Raw genomic sequence first — 13,204 nt, forward strand, 5'->3', positions numbered from 1 at the left:
GTCTTTTTTGCTGCCTCAAGGTTATTAAAAAAAAAAAAAAAAAAGAATTTGTCTTCTGGCTGTGGCAACAGCCACATGCCCAGAATAAAAAAAACAACACACCTTCAGCGTTTTGTGTGTGTAACGTTTGTCACTGCCCAGTGTGAGTCGATTGCAGATGCGAGTTGCTCATGCTGCATGAAACGGTTTACGGCATAACGTGTCATACTGAAATTTGTGAAATCTGTAACGTAATAAACTTTTCTCATTACAAACAATAACAAAAACGTTTTAGCTATCTGATTGTTCGTTTGCCAACATTAGCTCAAAACGCCATTCAGGTGACTGTTGTGATTGCTAGCTTGTAAGCTGTGACCAAATTTCGTTAAGTAGGTCAATTTTTACTGTATTGACATTACAGAAATCTCTCGTTAGCATTTTGTAGGCTACTTGTCGCAAAGTGACTCAATTCTGCACTTGACTACAAATTGCAGATTTTAAACAGTACAGCTTTGTATTGATATATACAATTGCGTTTGATAATTATTTTCAGATACAAGTTTAGGAGTAGTTAAATGTTAATTGACATTCTAACCACTGTTTTTGTGTGCGTCTCTGAAGGTACCCTGACTGGAAACCAAATCTATCAAGGTCAGTTGGACTCTGCTTTTAGCTGTGACTAGCAGCCAGTGGGAGTCACTCCTGTCAGTTGTCAGGACTCACAAATTTCAAATAACTTGTCTGTGTTAATGTATCAGGGCCTTATGTGTCAGGGCCTTAAAAGGGAGTTTTTCATCGCCACTGTTGCACTAAATGCTTGCTCTTGGGGGAATTATTGTCATTTTTGGGTCTTTGTAAATTATAGTGTATGTCTAGACCTACTCTATCTATAAAGTGCCTTGAGATAACATTTATGATTTGATAATATAAACAAAATTTAATTGCAGTCGGCTGGAGAAAAATATGCTCTTCAGCGCACATAAACTGTAGGCAGAGCTTTTAATTAGTCATTGCAAGTTTCTGTAATACCTAATGATATATGGGACAGTAACAACTAAAATGTATACACACACACAACAACAAACTATTTCATTAATATATGTAGGGTATCTATGCAAACAGAAATTAAGTGCAGTTAGTGGTCACTCATGAGGCATGCGGAGACTCATTACTGACGTATTTAGAGCTGTCCACTGTCTGCTGTGATCGTATCCCCAAAGACACATGTTAATAATAGGTATGACCTAGGCCACTGATCTATGCAAATGCATGGTTTTTGAACTACTACTTGTCTTGTTAATGATTATTTTTTATCTAGTCGGAGTGGACGATACGGCAGCCGTGCTCTGTGGGATCCCAAGGATCACTCTCCATCCCATTCTGCTTCTCGATCCCTCTCTTGTTCTCCTACCCCAAGCCCTCCTCATGGCAAACATAGGGTGGGCCACCCCCACCCCCACCCCTATAGGCTTTCCACGAGGCCTTACTCTTCTCACCATCAACCTCGCCACCAACACTACACAGGTAGACCCCATGCTAGAGAGTAGGCACAATATGTAAAATGTATGAAAATATAAAACTTAATTGCATGAAATGGGGGGCATTCTTAGACAGACCTTATTTAGGATCCTATTGGCCGGCTGTCTTGATATTGGCGTTATTATTTCTAATCCATTAACAATCAATTAAATTACCAATCCATCATTTATTGAACCCCTTGGTACTGAAGGGTACATCAGATGTCAAAAATGTGTCATTGTGTCAGGATCCAATGCACACAGTGGGCATTACTGGTCACAATGACCATTAATCAGTGGAAGGGTACGTGCTAATAAGCTTTTTAATTAATACTTTAACATACTTCAGTACATTCTTCATGCTAGGGGTTAAGTTCAATGTTCTTTCATCAGATTTATAATGGACACTTATTTTCACAGATGTAGAACACTACTAAATAAGATTTGTTACAGGTTATAGGTTTTTAAAGGTGTAGTAAATTATGTTCAGTGAATATCTTCACAGGGTCACCCAGCTCTGTATTTTATGTGTGAAAAGAACTACGTTTATTATAAACAGTCCTGGCAATCCTAAATGGAAAACAAGGGAGGTTGTATTTGTTTGGCAGTCAAATAACAATCTTTGCGCAGAATCACTAACTGCATCTTTTAATACAGAAAGTGTCTTTGTCTTATTCTCAAGCATAGCTATATTTGAAGGGCATTACTTATTTTGATACAGGCTCACAGAAGGGTACGTGTCTACTGTGCCTTATTATTTAGGAAATATTGCATTTCACTTGGTATTAAGGTGACTTTGATCAGAAAAAAATTCTATTCTAGTATGCCCACTTTTAAACCCATCTTCATTTGCTTTCCTTAGACCACAGCCATCACCTGGACCACAGTCCCCCTCGCTCACATCTAACCTCTGTGGCCTTCAGAGAGCATTGGCCTGAAGGGAGGGACAGGGAATCATCAGGTTAGTCAGTGTGGATAATTTTTATTTCAAGATTATTTGTTGGCATTTTGAGTTTGAGAGTTTATAGTGTATAACAAAAAGAAACATAGTGGATAAAAGGGGTTTGACATACAGCAAAAGTCCCCTGTTGGAATCAAACCATTGATGTTGCAATTATGTGGTATGTGTGACATTGATAATCCCATTTAATGAGATTGCAGAAGTAGACAATATATCGTGGTTTCATAAAATTGTATAGGACTTCATCCCATATTTGAAGAAGCCAGGGTCAATTAGAACTTTTCATAATGACACATATGGATTTTAAATAACCCAAAAAACAAGAACTTAATTGTTTTTTATATAGTTGTATATTGACTAAATTTAATTGAATTCTATTTTTGAAAATGTCTTCACCATTTCTATTTGCTCCCCTGTCCTCCCTCTGATTCACGATTTCTCTATAGGGGGGTCTTCTCGCAGTGGTGTTAAGCGTCAATATGATTCAACCAAGTTCTCCACTGACATCAGAAGACATCCATCCTCCTCTAAGCCAGATCATACTTTCAAACATGGACCATTACAATCCAAAATGGTCAAGAGCGGGAAGAAGCCTGGAACAAAGACGACTAAGATCGGAATCGCCAAGGCTGCTGACAGAGTGGGTGTTTTGGACCAAAATGCAATCATCAGATGAAGATGTTTTGAAGTGTGATAATTCAGAACCTTTGTGTGTGTGGCATCAATTGTAATGTAATGTAATGTAAGTAATGTTTTGTGTTCTATTTAGACAATTACTTTTGCACCTAAATATGTGTTCAGTGAGCATCGCAAAAATTGACACAACCACAAAAAACACCTGCTAGGGTGTCTTTAATCCACTATGTTGATTAAATAGCACTTCCATCCATCCATCCATCCATCCAACCATCTATCAATCCATCTTTGTCCGCCTATCCGGTTTTGTCGCGGGGGGAGCAGCTCCAGCAGGGGACCCCAAACTTCCTTTCCCAAGCCACATTAACCAGCTCTAACTGGGGAATCCCAAGGCGTTCCCAAGCCAGGTTGGAGATATAATCCCTCCACCTAGTCCTTGGTCTTCCACGAGGCCTCCTCCCAGCTGGAAGTGCCTGGAAAACCTACCTAGGGAGGCGCCCAGGAGGCACCTGAACCACCTCAAAGGAGCAGCGGCTCTACTCCGAGCTCCTCACGGATGACTGTGCTTCTCACACTATCTCTACGGGAGATGCCAGCCACCCTCCTAATGAAACCCATTTTAACCACTTGTACCCTGGATCTTGTTTTTTTGGTCATGACCAAGCCTTCATCACCAAAGCTGAGGGTAGGAATGAAAACTGACCGGCAGATTGAGAGATTTGCCTTCTGGCTCAGCTCAATTTTTGTCACAAAGGTGGGATGAATTGAATGTAATACCGCTGCGCCAATTCTCTGACCAATGCCCCGCTCCATTGTCCCCTCTCTTGTGAACAAGACCCTAAGGTATTTAAACTCATTCACTTTGGGTACGAACTCATTCACTACCTGAAGAAGGCACTCCATCGGTTTCCTGCTGAGAACCATGGCCTCAGATTTAGAGGTGCCAATCCCCATCCCAGCTGCTTCACACTCTGTTGCGAACCGATCCAGTGAATGCTGAAGGTCACAGGCCGATGATGCCATCAGAACCACATCATCCGCAAAAAGCAGCGATGAGATCCCCAGCCCTCCCAACCGCAACCCCTCCCCACCCCAACTACGCCTCGATATACTCTCCATAAATACTACAAACAAGATTGGTGACAAAGCGCAGCCTTGTCGGAGGCCAACCCTCACCTGAAATGAGTCTGAGTTACTGCTTTGGTCATCTGAGATTGGATGGACCTGAGAGGGGACCTCACCCCATACCCCCGCAGTACCTCCCACAGTATCTCTCGGGGGACCCGGTCGTACGCCTTTTCAAGATCCACAAAACACATGTATGCATACTCTCAGGCTCCCTCCAGGATCCTTGCGAGTGAAGATCTGATCTGTTGTTCCATGACCAGGACACAGTCTGCATTTTTTCCTCTTCAATCTGAGGTTTGATTATCGGCCAAACCCTCCTTTCCCGCACCTTGGAGTAGACTTTACAAGGGAGGCTAAGCAGTGTGATACCCTGTAATTGGCACACACCCTCTGGTCCCCCTTTTTCAAGTAGGGACCCACCAACCTGGTCTGCCACTCCCCAGGCACCGTCCCAGACCTCCACGCAATGTTGAGGCAACCAGCCCCCCCACACCCAGAGCGTTCATGATTTCTGGACGGATCTAATCAGTCCCTGGGGCTTTGCCACTGTGAAGTTGTTTAACCCAGGGACTTCCACCAGGGAAATTGACAATCCCCCATCATATTCCGGCTCTGCCTCTACCATAGAGGGATTAGCTGGATTAAAGTGTTTCTTCCACCGCCCTCTTACCTCCTCAGTTGAGGTTAACAGCATCCCATCCTTACTGTAGACAGCTTGAATAGTTCCCCGTTTCCCACTCCTTAGGTGGCAAACGGTTTTCCAGAAGCACCTTGGTGCTAACAAAAAGTCCTTCTATAGGTCTTCTCCGAACTTCTTCCACACCCGCTGCTTTGCCTCTTTCACAGCAGGGGCTGCAGCCCTTTGGAGCTTTCGGGACCTTGCAACTGCCTCTGGATCTCTCTGGGATAGCATATCCTGGAATGATTCCTTCATTTGGACGGCATCCCTAACCACCGGTGTACACCATGGTGTTCGTAGGTTACCGCCCCTCGAGGCACCTAAGACCACAGCTATCCACGGCAGCTTTAGCAATGTAAACTTTGAACATTGTCCACTCCGGTTCAATGTGCCCACAGCCTCCACAGGGATGCACGAAAAGCTCAGCCGGAAGTGTGAGTTGAGATTCTGTTGAACAGGGGCCTCCTCCAGACATTCCCAATTTACCTGCACTACCCGTTTGGGCTTACCTGGTCCAGAGTCTTTCCCAATCCCCTGACCCAACTCACCAATAGATGATGATCAGTTGATAGCTCCACCCCTCTCTTCACCATAGTGTCCAAAACATACGGCCACAAATCAGATGAAACAGTCTAGGGTTTTATGGCAGTTTAATAACTAATTAAAATCCTTTGGTGAAAGGTACATGTTTGACTCCTATCAAATTATCATTGGACCATTCCAAATAGGAATATGCTGAGTTCTCTCCGTGTAGTGTTGAGGCAACTCTTGGCTCTCCTATATTGCATGAAGGTAACTCATCATTAATTCTGTTGGTTAACAAACAACAGAAAAGTGCCTAAAAGCTACTGTGTAGAACCCATAGCTTATTTTTTTTAAGCTGTTGAACCGTAAAGCACCATTTATTTAGACAACGGTAGATACAGACCATAGGCTTTATAATATCAATGGACAAAGCATTCGGTTTGGCGAAGTGCTGCAAATGCGGAAGTGCCTTAGACCTGTATTCTGTCTATTTTCCAGCGGAGGGGGACACGTGCGGTTGCAAAAGGAGGTTGGTTTCTGAAGTCTATGGGAAAGTGACCCACTTCTCACTTTAAAACACGAGTTTATAGTCTCAATTGCTAGTTTTACGTCTTCTGCAACACAGAATTATCATTTTTTGAATTACTGTAGGCTTGTTTGAGATGAGCCTGGTCTGCGCAAAATCATTCACCGGCAGTCACCGCCCGTTGCATGCCAGTTAGATTTGTGTCCTACTTGATTCCGACTTGCTCTGACGTCATGCACACCTGGGCAGTGATAATCTCTTGAGATCAAGGCGGCTGCAGGTTTGACATGCAGACAGTGCAGTTGCTTTTTACTGTCTGCAAGGCCCAGACAGACCCAGAGCATGCTGGGGAAACGCCAGTCTCTCAGCTGATTGGTTCATAATCAACCTAAAAGCTTATTATGTAGAGAACACATGTTGTGTGCCTCATAGTGATGTTAACAAATCAGACCCTAACTATATTTCTAAGTTAAGCTAATAAATACAATGTCTGTTATATCATTAGGTTAATGTGGCTGATCTGTCACATCTCTATCCTCTTTTGTCTTTGTAAATGCTCAGTTTTTTGGGTCGGCAGCTCATGAAAACTTAAGATATGGCTTCTTTAAATTTTTTTTGCAGAGTTGCTCAGTCCGGCATTACCCAAGACTATTCTGATTGGTTTAAAGAAATGCCAATGAACCAGAGCATGTTTTTCTCCCATGGACTGACCAGACCTCCTCGCACTGTGGAGGAAGGTCTGGCAATTCAAGACCAAGCTTGCATAAACCCCTAGAGGAGACACTGGCATGTGAAATATATCATGAAATTGTCGTTTTAGATGGCTCAGAGCTTGTTTGCTAACACGGACAAATTGCTAGCAAGTTATGAAGCAGAATACTGTCTCGAGTGGATAACGTCAACTGATGCGTCCGGGGCTCATCTGGCTGGTAAATAGGCTAGCCTTTCATTTATAAATTACTTTATTATGTAATATTACGAAGCAAATAACAGCAGATTTATGCAGTGTTAAGTTGCAGCTTCCTGGTAATCTTAGCTTGCTCGCCACCACCTACCCAAATAGAATCTGATTCTGTGGGGAAAACTGCAGCTATTTCATTAGAATTACATAAATAAACGCTATGAAACGTAATGTGAATAAAACTTTAATACATCAACTAGACCTTAAACATTATTTCTGTCAGTCATGTCTGATAGATCTACAATGGAAATGGTGGTTGTTTTAACAAAGAAGAAAACCACTCCCATTATCCCATGCTAGCTTATTGTCTCATTGTCATCAAAAAGTCTCTTTTGTTATTGTTTTGGTTGAGAGACCCCTAGCAGCATAAGAATTACATATTGTATTGTACATACTGCATAAGTTCTTGACAAAATTAGTAGAATGTTGCATTAGTTTGCTTTTTCTCAAAATGGTTTCTCCTAAAACTAACATTAAATCTATGCTGTTTGTTCCTAGTCTGCCAAGCTTCCACCAGCCAAGAAGAAGAAAAAAGTGATGACTCCAGCCTTCCAGGATTTATCTGTTGCAGATCGTCTGGTTTATCTGACGGGCATTCCCAAGGATGCGTCTGAGCAGGAAGTTACTGACTTGGTGGGATCCTTTGGCAAGATCAACAACGTGATCCTCATGCCATGCTCAGAGGAAGAGAGCGAGAACTGTGAAGGACAAAAGGTGCTATTTAAGTGTAATGTACTGATTACTGATGAGTTGTGTAGGGAATTATTTGATTTGGTTTGATAGATTTAAATGAAAAAATGAAAGCATAATAAAATAATACATTGCATTAAAGGTAAGCTGGATATAAGAAAAGGACATTGAGTTTATGAGTTTAGCAACCCATAAACATACATACTTTTAGAATTAACACAATTCAAAAGTTTTGTTCATTCATTTGTAAAGTCAATATGCTTATGTAACAATAGTACAAATAATTAAGTTTACAATCTGTTTTAATGCGTTTTATGTCACTGTTGAAGTTTGTTTATATATTTAGCAAAAAACAACAACATGCTAGCAGGAACAGTTCTGTGTTGCAGAACTCCATCATAGTCCCACATTAAAACTTTGTCTTCCTCCCCTGTTGCAGGCATCTGTATGCTTGGTGAAGGCTGAAGATGCCCAGGCTCTGGCTAACTGCCCAAATCTCTCCATCAGAGACCAACAAATAACTGCTATAAAAGCCAAGGTACCATGCGAAATAAAAAAAAAACTGCCTCTTTTGCTTTTGTTTTTTTGTCACACATTTATGTAGTCTCATGTACACTTTCAGTTAACACCTTATTTATTTATCTGTTTTAGAAAGTTGACGCAGGACAGTCCTCTGACTTTAACAACAGGTTTGTCACAGTTATCATCCACTCAAGCATCCTTCCTTTTTTAACCCCACATGCTGTGCAGTCACCCTGCCAATTTCAAAACTGCTCTGGTTGCACTCTACTAATAATATTACTGTCTTCACAGAAACCCTTCCTCAAGACAGGACAATGGTGCTACTGTGGAAGACCCTGGTATGTAACCAATAAACTGGGAGTCTGCAATAGCCACCAATGAAATGCTTACATAATGTTAATATATCAAAATCTATAATTTTTAAGAAATGGTCTGTATATCGAGTGTTAAACCATGGTCTATGTGAACACTCAATTCTGATTCGCCATAGGGTTTCCATTAAACAGTGATCTCTTTTCTTAGTTCTTGTCAGAACACGTGCTGCAGGATTCTGGATCAGCTGGAGAATCTTAAGGGTTTTATATGAGCATCTTGATAATAAAGAATTACAATAGTCCAGTCTGGAAGTAACAAATGCATGGACTGGTTTTTCAGCATCGTTTTGAGATGGAATGTTGCTAATTTTGGCAATGTTTCGAAGGTGAGAAAAGGCTGTTCTTGAGGTTTGTTTTAAGTGGGCGTTAAAGCATATATCTTGATCAAAAATCTATAATTTTTAGTCCGGGTCTGCAGTTCTTAGCCTCAACAAACTCCTGCCACACCTTGGTTTTTTGCTTTGTTGATCGCCCCAGCCCTTCAGCCACCCTGGTACCTGTCTGCTAGTTCAGGAGAACCCTGGGCCAACCAAGCAGGTTGCTGAGGAAGCAGGCAATCCTTTGACTTCAACTTCAAGCTGCCGCCTCCAAAATGGAGCTTTCGAGCATAGCCTACTCAGATTCCATATACCCAACCTCCCCTGGGATGCACAATAAATTATTCCTTAGCTGGCAGTTGAAGACCTTCCGGACAGGCGCTTAGGCCAAGCGTTCCCAGTTCACCCGTCTTGATGACAAGTTGGGCGGCTGTGGCTCAGTGGTAAAGCAGTCACCAGCCAATTGGAAGGTTGGTGGTTCGATCCCTGGCCTTGCAGTCCAATGTCAAAGTATCCTTGGGCAAGACATTGAACCCTTACTTGCCCCCAAAACTGTGCCTTCGGAGGGTAAATGTGTGAATGTTAATCTGATGAGCAGGTGGCACCTTGTATTACAGCCTCAGCCACACTGTATGAATGTGTGTGAATGGTTCCTGTAGTATAAAAAAGCGCTTTGAGTAGTTGTTAAGAATAATAAGAACAGTCCACTACATTCACATTTGGGTTTACCAGGTCTGTGATGCCATAGTAAAACACCTTTGCCCTCCACCCAACTCACAATGATCCCAGTGCCAATTCCTGCAAGTGGTGGACCCACAGGCTAGTAGCTCCATGTGCCACTTCTGTAGCTAAGGCACATGAAGACAGGTTTATGTTGTCATCGCTTGTGCTTTTGGTTTAAAAAAAACATACTAATTGTACCTCTTTTCGCACTTTTGCCCCCCAACTCAGCAGGAGGTGACGCTGACCAGAAGACATATAATGAGGTACATATAAACATTGTATAAGGGGCTGGTGAGGGTTGTCAACCATATTCTGGGGCTTATGTGTGATTAATTGGACACCAGATTTGCAAATTTCTTGTATCAAATGTTTCTACAGAAGGGCTTGGTGTTGATCTCAGATTGTCCTGAGAGTGACTGGTCAGAGAATGATATCATCAACCTAGTCAAGCCCTTTGGAACTCCCTCTGACATCATCCAGGCACCACAAATCGGAAAGGTTGGTGTTTAAACACTTTAACTGAAACTTGTACTGTTTCGTGGAGAAGACAAACAACTGGACAGCAGTAAGCTAATGCAAGTCCTGAGTACCTGGACATTTTTTGCAAGATTGTTGGCTTTCGTTAAGTCAAGGCCACAAACCAGTGCAAACAACTAGTGTTGCACTTCAGTCAAATTTTCTGTAGTTTACTTACTTATTTAAATCTCTGGGAACGTTTACTCTGATATATTTCCCCAAAGTATCTTTGTTACTTGTTGCTACAAAATACAATCAGAAGAAATTTGATTGACCGCAAACAGGTTGGGCAAATCATTGCTCCTAGATTGCAAGTTAATGCACACTCAATTGTAATTGGTGAGATAATGGCTTCGTTGCCAAGGGTCAAAACCATAGACCAAAACTATAGAAGCATAGACGATGGCCACCCCGACTACAGTGGTGAATGCTGTACTGATGAAGATAACTTTACACAACTGTGCCTGTAATTGGAAGAAATGATTTTGTACATGGGAGTGAAAGATTCTTCCTCACAAAAAAGTGAAAATTGTGGGTTTTTTTTTCCTTTGTTGATCTCAGACTTTGAATCACTTGTTTAAGAAGGTTTGGAAACCCTGGCAATTATGCTTTACAGTAAGGAGGCACAATAACGTTCGTAATGAAATCTGTTCTAAATGTACTTCAAAAGGGATATAAGATTTCAGAACCTTCTGGAAGGTCTTTGAAACTGAACTTGCCATTTAAAAGACCATTTTCTTTATCCATTTCTGCTTAAGGATCTTTGTTTCTGCTAGCCCTCCACTCCCGTTGATTTCATTTATAAGTCGCCAAGAGGGTCTTAAATAATGCTACATCTTTCAGGAAAAACATTGTCCAAAATGTTACTGGTGCAGCTTCCGGATTTCATTATATACGGAGCAACATCCCAGAACGTACAGTACATGCGGTAACTGCGTGTTTAATGGCCTAATTAGGAATTTGCTCATTATTAGTACATCCATTTTGAAAGCCCTAATAACTAATAATAATGATTGACAGTGAAAAGTGCCCAGGATGTCTTTTTCAGGGTGGCTAATGTCTTTGGATGACCATATCAGACCATATTGTTTTTGTTTTTTTGTTTTTTTCTATTTTTCTATTTTTGTTATTTCCACTCTTTATTTTAACCCCAACCGGCCCGTCAGACACTGCCTACCAAGAGCCTGGGTCTGACCGAGGTTTCTGCCTAAAAGGAAGTTTTTCCTCGCCACTGTCGAACTGTTGCTTGCTCTGGAGGAGACTACTAGAACTGTTGGGTCCTTGTAAATTCTGGAGTGGAGTCTATCTGTAAAGTGTCTTGAGATAACTCTTGTTATGAATTGATACTATAAATAAAATTGAAAATTGAAATTGAAATATCCTATGAAAGGATACACAGAGGTTTGCATTAAGTGTACAGACCCGAGCTAAAGTTGACTAAAAAGAGGAATAAAAAAACTAATTTTGAAATTGAATTTGCTTTAATTAAAAAAAATAGGAAAAATACAACCTTTTAAGGACATAAGTTCCATGAGTTCATCTCTCAGTGCAAATCAAAACTGCTTTAAGGTTATTTGAAATAGAACCATGCCAATCTCTTGGTATTGTGAAGGGTATGTGAAGTTTGGGATTAAGATTAATATACATTTGTTTCATTCCTCCTTTTAAATCAACTTAAGCATGGCTGTGTAAACTTACGCACACCACTGTATTAGTTAAAAACACTATGACAGTAGGCTGACATGCCCACAACAAATTCTGAAATTATTTTTGTATGTTAGGTACTGGTGTCAGTGCCAGACATAGATATTGCTCAAGAGATGGTGAAAATCTACAACTTCACGCCTGCGAAGATTAACAACCGCGAGCTGAAGATGATCCATCTCAAACAGCGTATCAGTCTCAGCACTCCGGTAGGGCTCTCATCACTTACCCACAGTATATTGAAAATCATTATTCTCTGCTGGTGTCTAATGTTCTTTGTCTTTGATCTCAACTTTGAGAGGTTGTTTTTTTGACATTGTACCGTGTTGAACAATGATTGTACTAAAAAACTCTTTACACAGGTGGCTCTCTACAATCTTCTGATGGGATCAGTGGACCCATTAGTGAGTATTTCTACCAGTGCAGTTCTCTGTCCAATTTATTTTTAAAGGGTTGAATATAGAGTACAGCCCCTTTCATTTTTAGTTTGTTGATTTAACAAGGACAGTGCACATTCATAAACTTAGCTGTAAATGAGCTAAAGTAAGTCAAAAGGGAGTTTTCATCTGTAGTCCCTTGACAATGTTTAGCTAATTAATCATACAAAATTGTTTGTATGTCTTGAAGATCCAAAGGTAAATTTACATAAAATTCTCCTACACTAACCCACCTTAATAAAGCTACTGCACTGCGACTGTGCTCTACAACACATCCTGTAGCTGCTTAACATTAAATTATTCAGCTTTCATTTGTCCCTGTGATGCAGTGTGCTTTATTTACTGTTTGGCTTAAGCAGTTTAAAAGAACCTTTTGGAAAACTCTCTTTAGATGTAGATAAGCAAGAATACTCTTCTTAAGTCATGGTTCCTGCGCAGTCTTTAACCCTAAGGATTTTACAATTGCATGTCTGGTTTTGTTTTCTAAAAAAGCTTGTAAAACATCAACCCTGTTGTCTACAGTCAAGATATGAACATCATTTCTTTCAGGACAAACTGGGCTATTAGAATACCTGTGCTGCAATGAGGTCACTTGAATGTTAAAAATGGTTGTAGGTCCTTAAAGACAAATAAATAAATAAAACGGAACATGAATCTTTCAGATATTGATATCATACTTACTTAATCAAGATCATAATGTCATATTTATTGGGTTAGGGTTACACCCACAGTAGTGCTATACAAGCATTGTTGTTGTCTAAAACCACCTATATGCAAACAAAAAACATAATAAACATACCTCATAAAAAGCAAAAACTCAAAAAGGCCCAAATATATGCCAAAATCTCAAAACAGTGATGCCAATCTCCTCTGTAAAATGTTAGTTATCTCTCTTGTTCACTATATACTCTTTGATCACATTAGACTAGTTTGTAGGGATGAGCCGAATACTCGGCTGAAACGAGTATCCGGTACGGATAAAGCACTTTTGCCGAGTACAAGTTTCATA

At 40.8% G+C, this 13,204-nt stretch overlaps 1 protein-coding gene across 1 annotated transcript in view; it reads left to right on the forward strand.

Moving 5' to 3' along the window:
• The window catches only part of LOC117957860 (zinc finger protein 638-like), a 31,923-nt gene that overhangs the window by 10,330 nt on the left and 8,389 nt on the right, over nt 1-13,204 (forward strand). The window contains exons 4-14 of the mRNA XM_034893943.1: nt 601-630; nt 1,298-1,503; nt 2,904-3,097; nt 7,411-7,626; nt 8,042-8,140; nt 8,254-8,291; nt 8,416-8,462; nt 9,767-9,801; nt 9,917-10,036; nt 11,836-11,967; nt 12,121-12,162. Of these exons, the coding sequence (XP_034749834.1) occupies nt 601-630; nt 1,298-1,503; nt 2,904-3,097; nt 7,411-7,626; nt 8,042-8,140; nt 8,254-8,291; nt 8,416-8,462; nt 9,767-9,801; nt 9,917-10,036; nt 11,836-11,967; nt 12,121-12,162 (1,159 nt within the window). The remainder of the gene's footprint in view (nt 1-600; nt 631-1,297; nt 1,504-2,903; nt 3,098-7,410; nt 7,627-8,041; nt 8,141-8,253; nt 8,292-8,415; nt 8,463-9,766; nt 9,802-9,916; nt 10,037-11,835; nt 11,968-12,120; nt 12,163-13,204) is intronic.

This window comes from Etheostoma cragini, chromosome 2 (assembly GCF_013103735.1).
Source record: "Etheostoma cragini isolate CJK2018 chromosome 2, CSU_Ecrag_1.0, whole genome shotgun sequence".
Lineage (NCBI taxonomy): Eukaryota > Metazoa > Chordata > Actinopteri > Perciformes > Percidae > Etheostoma > Etheostoma cragini.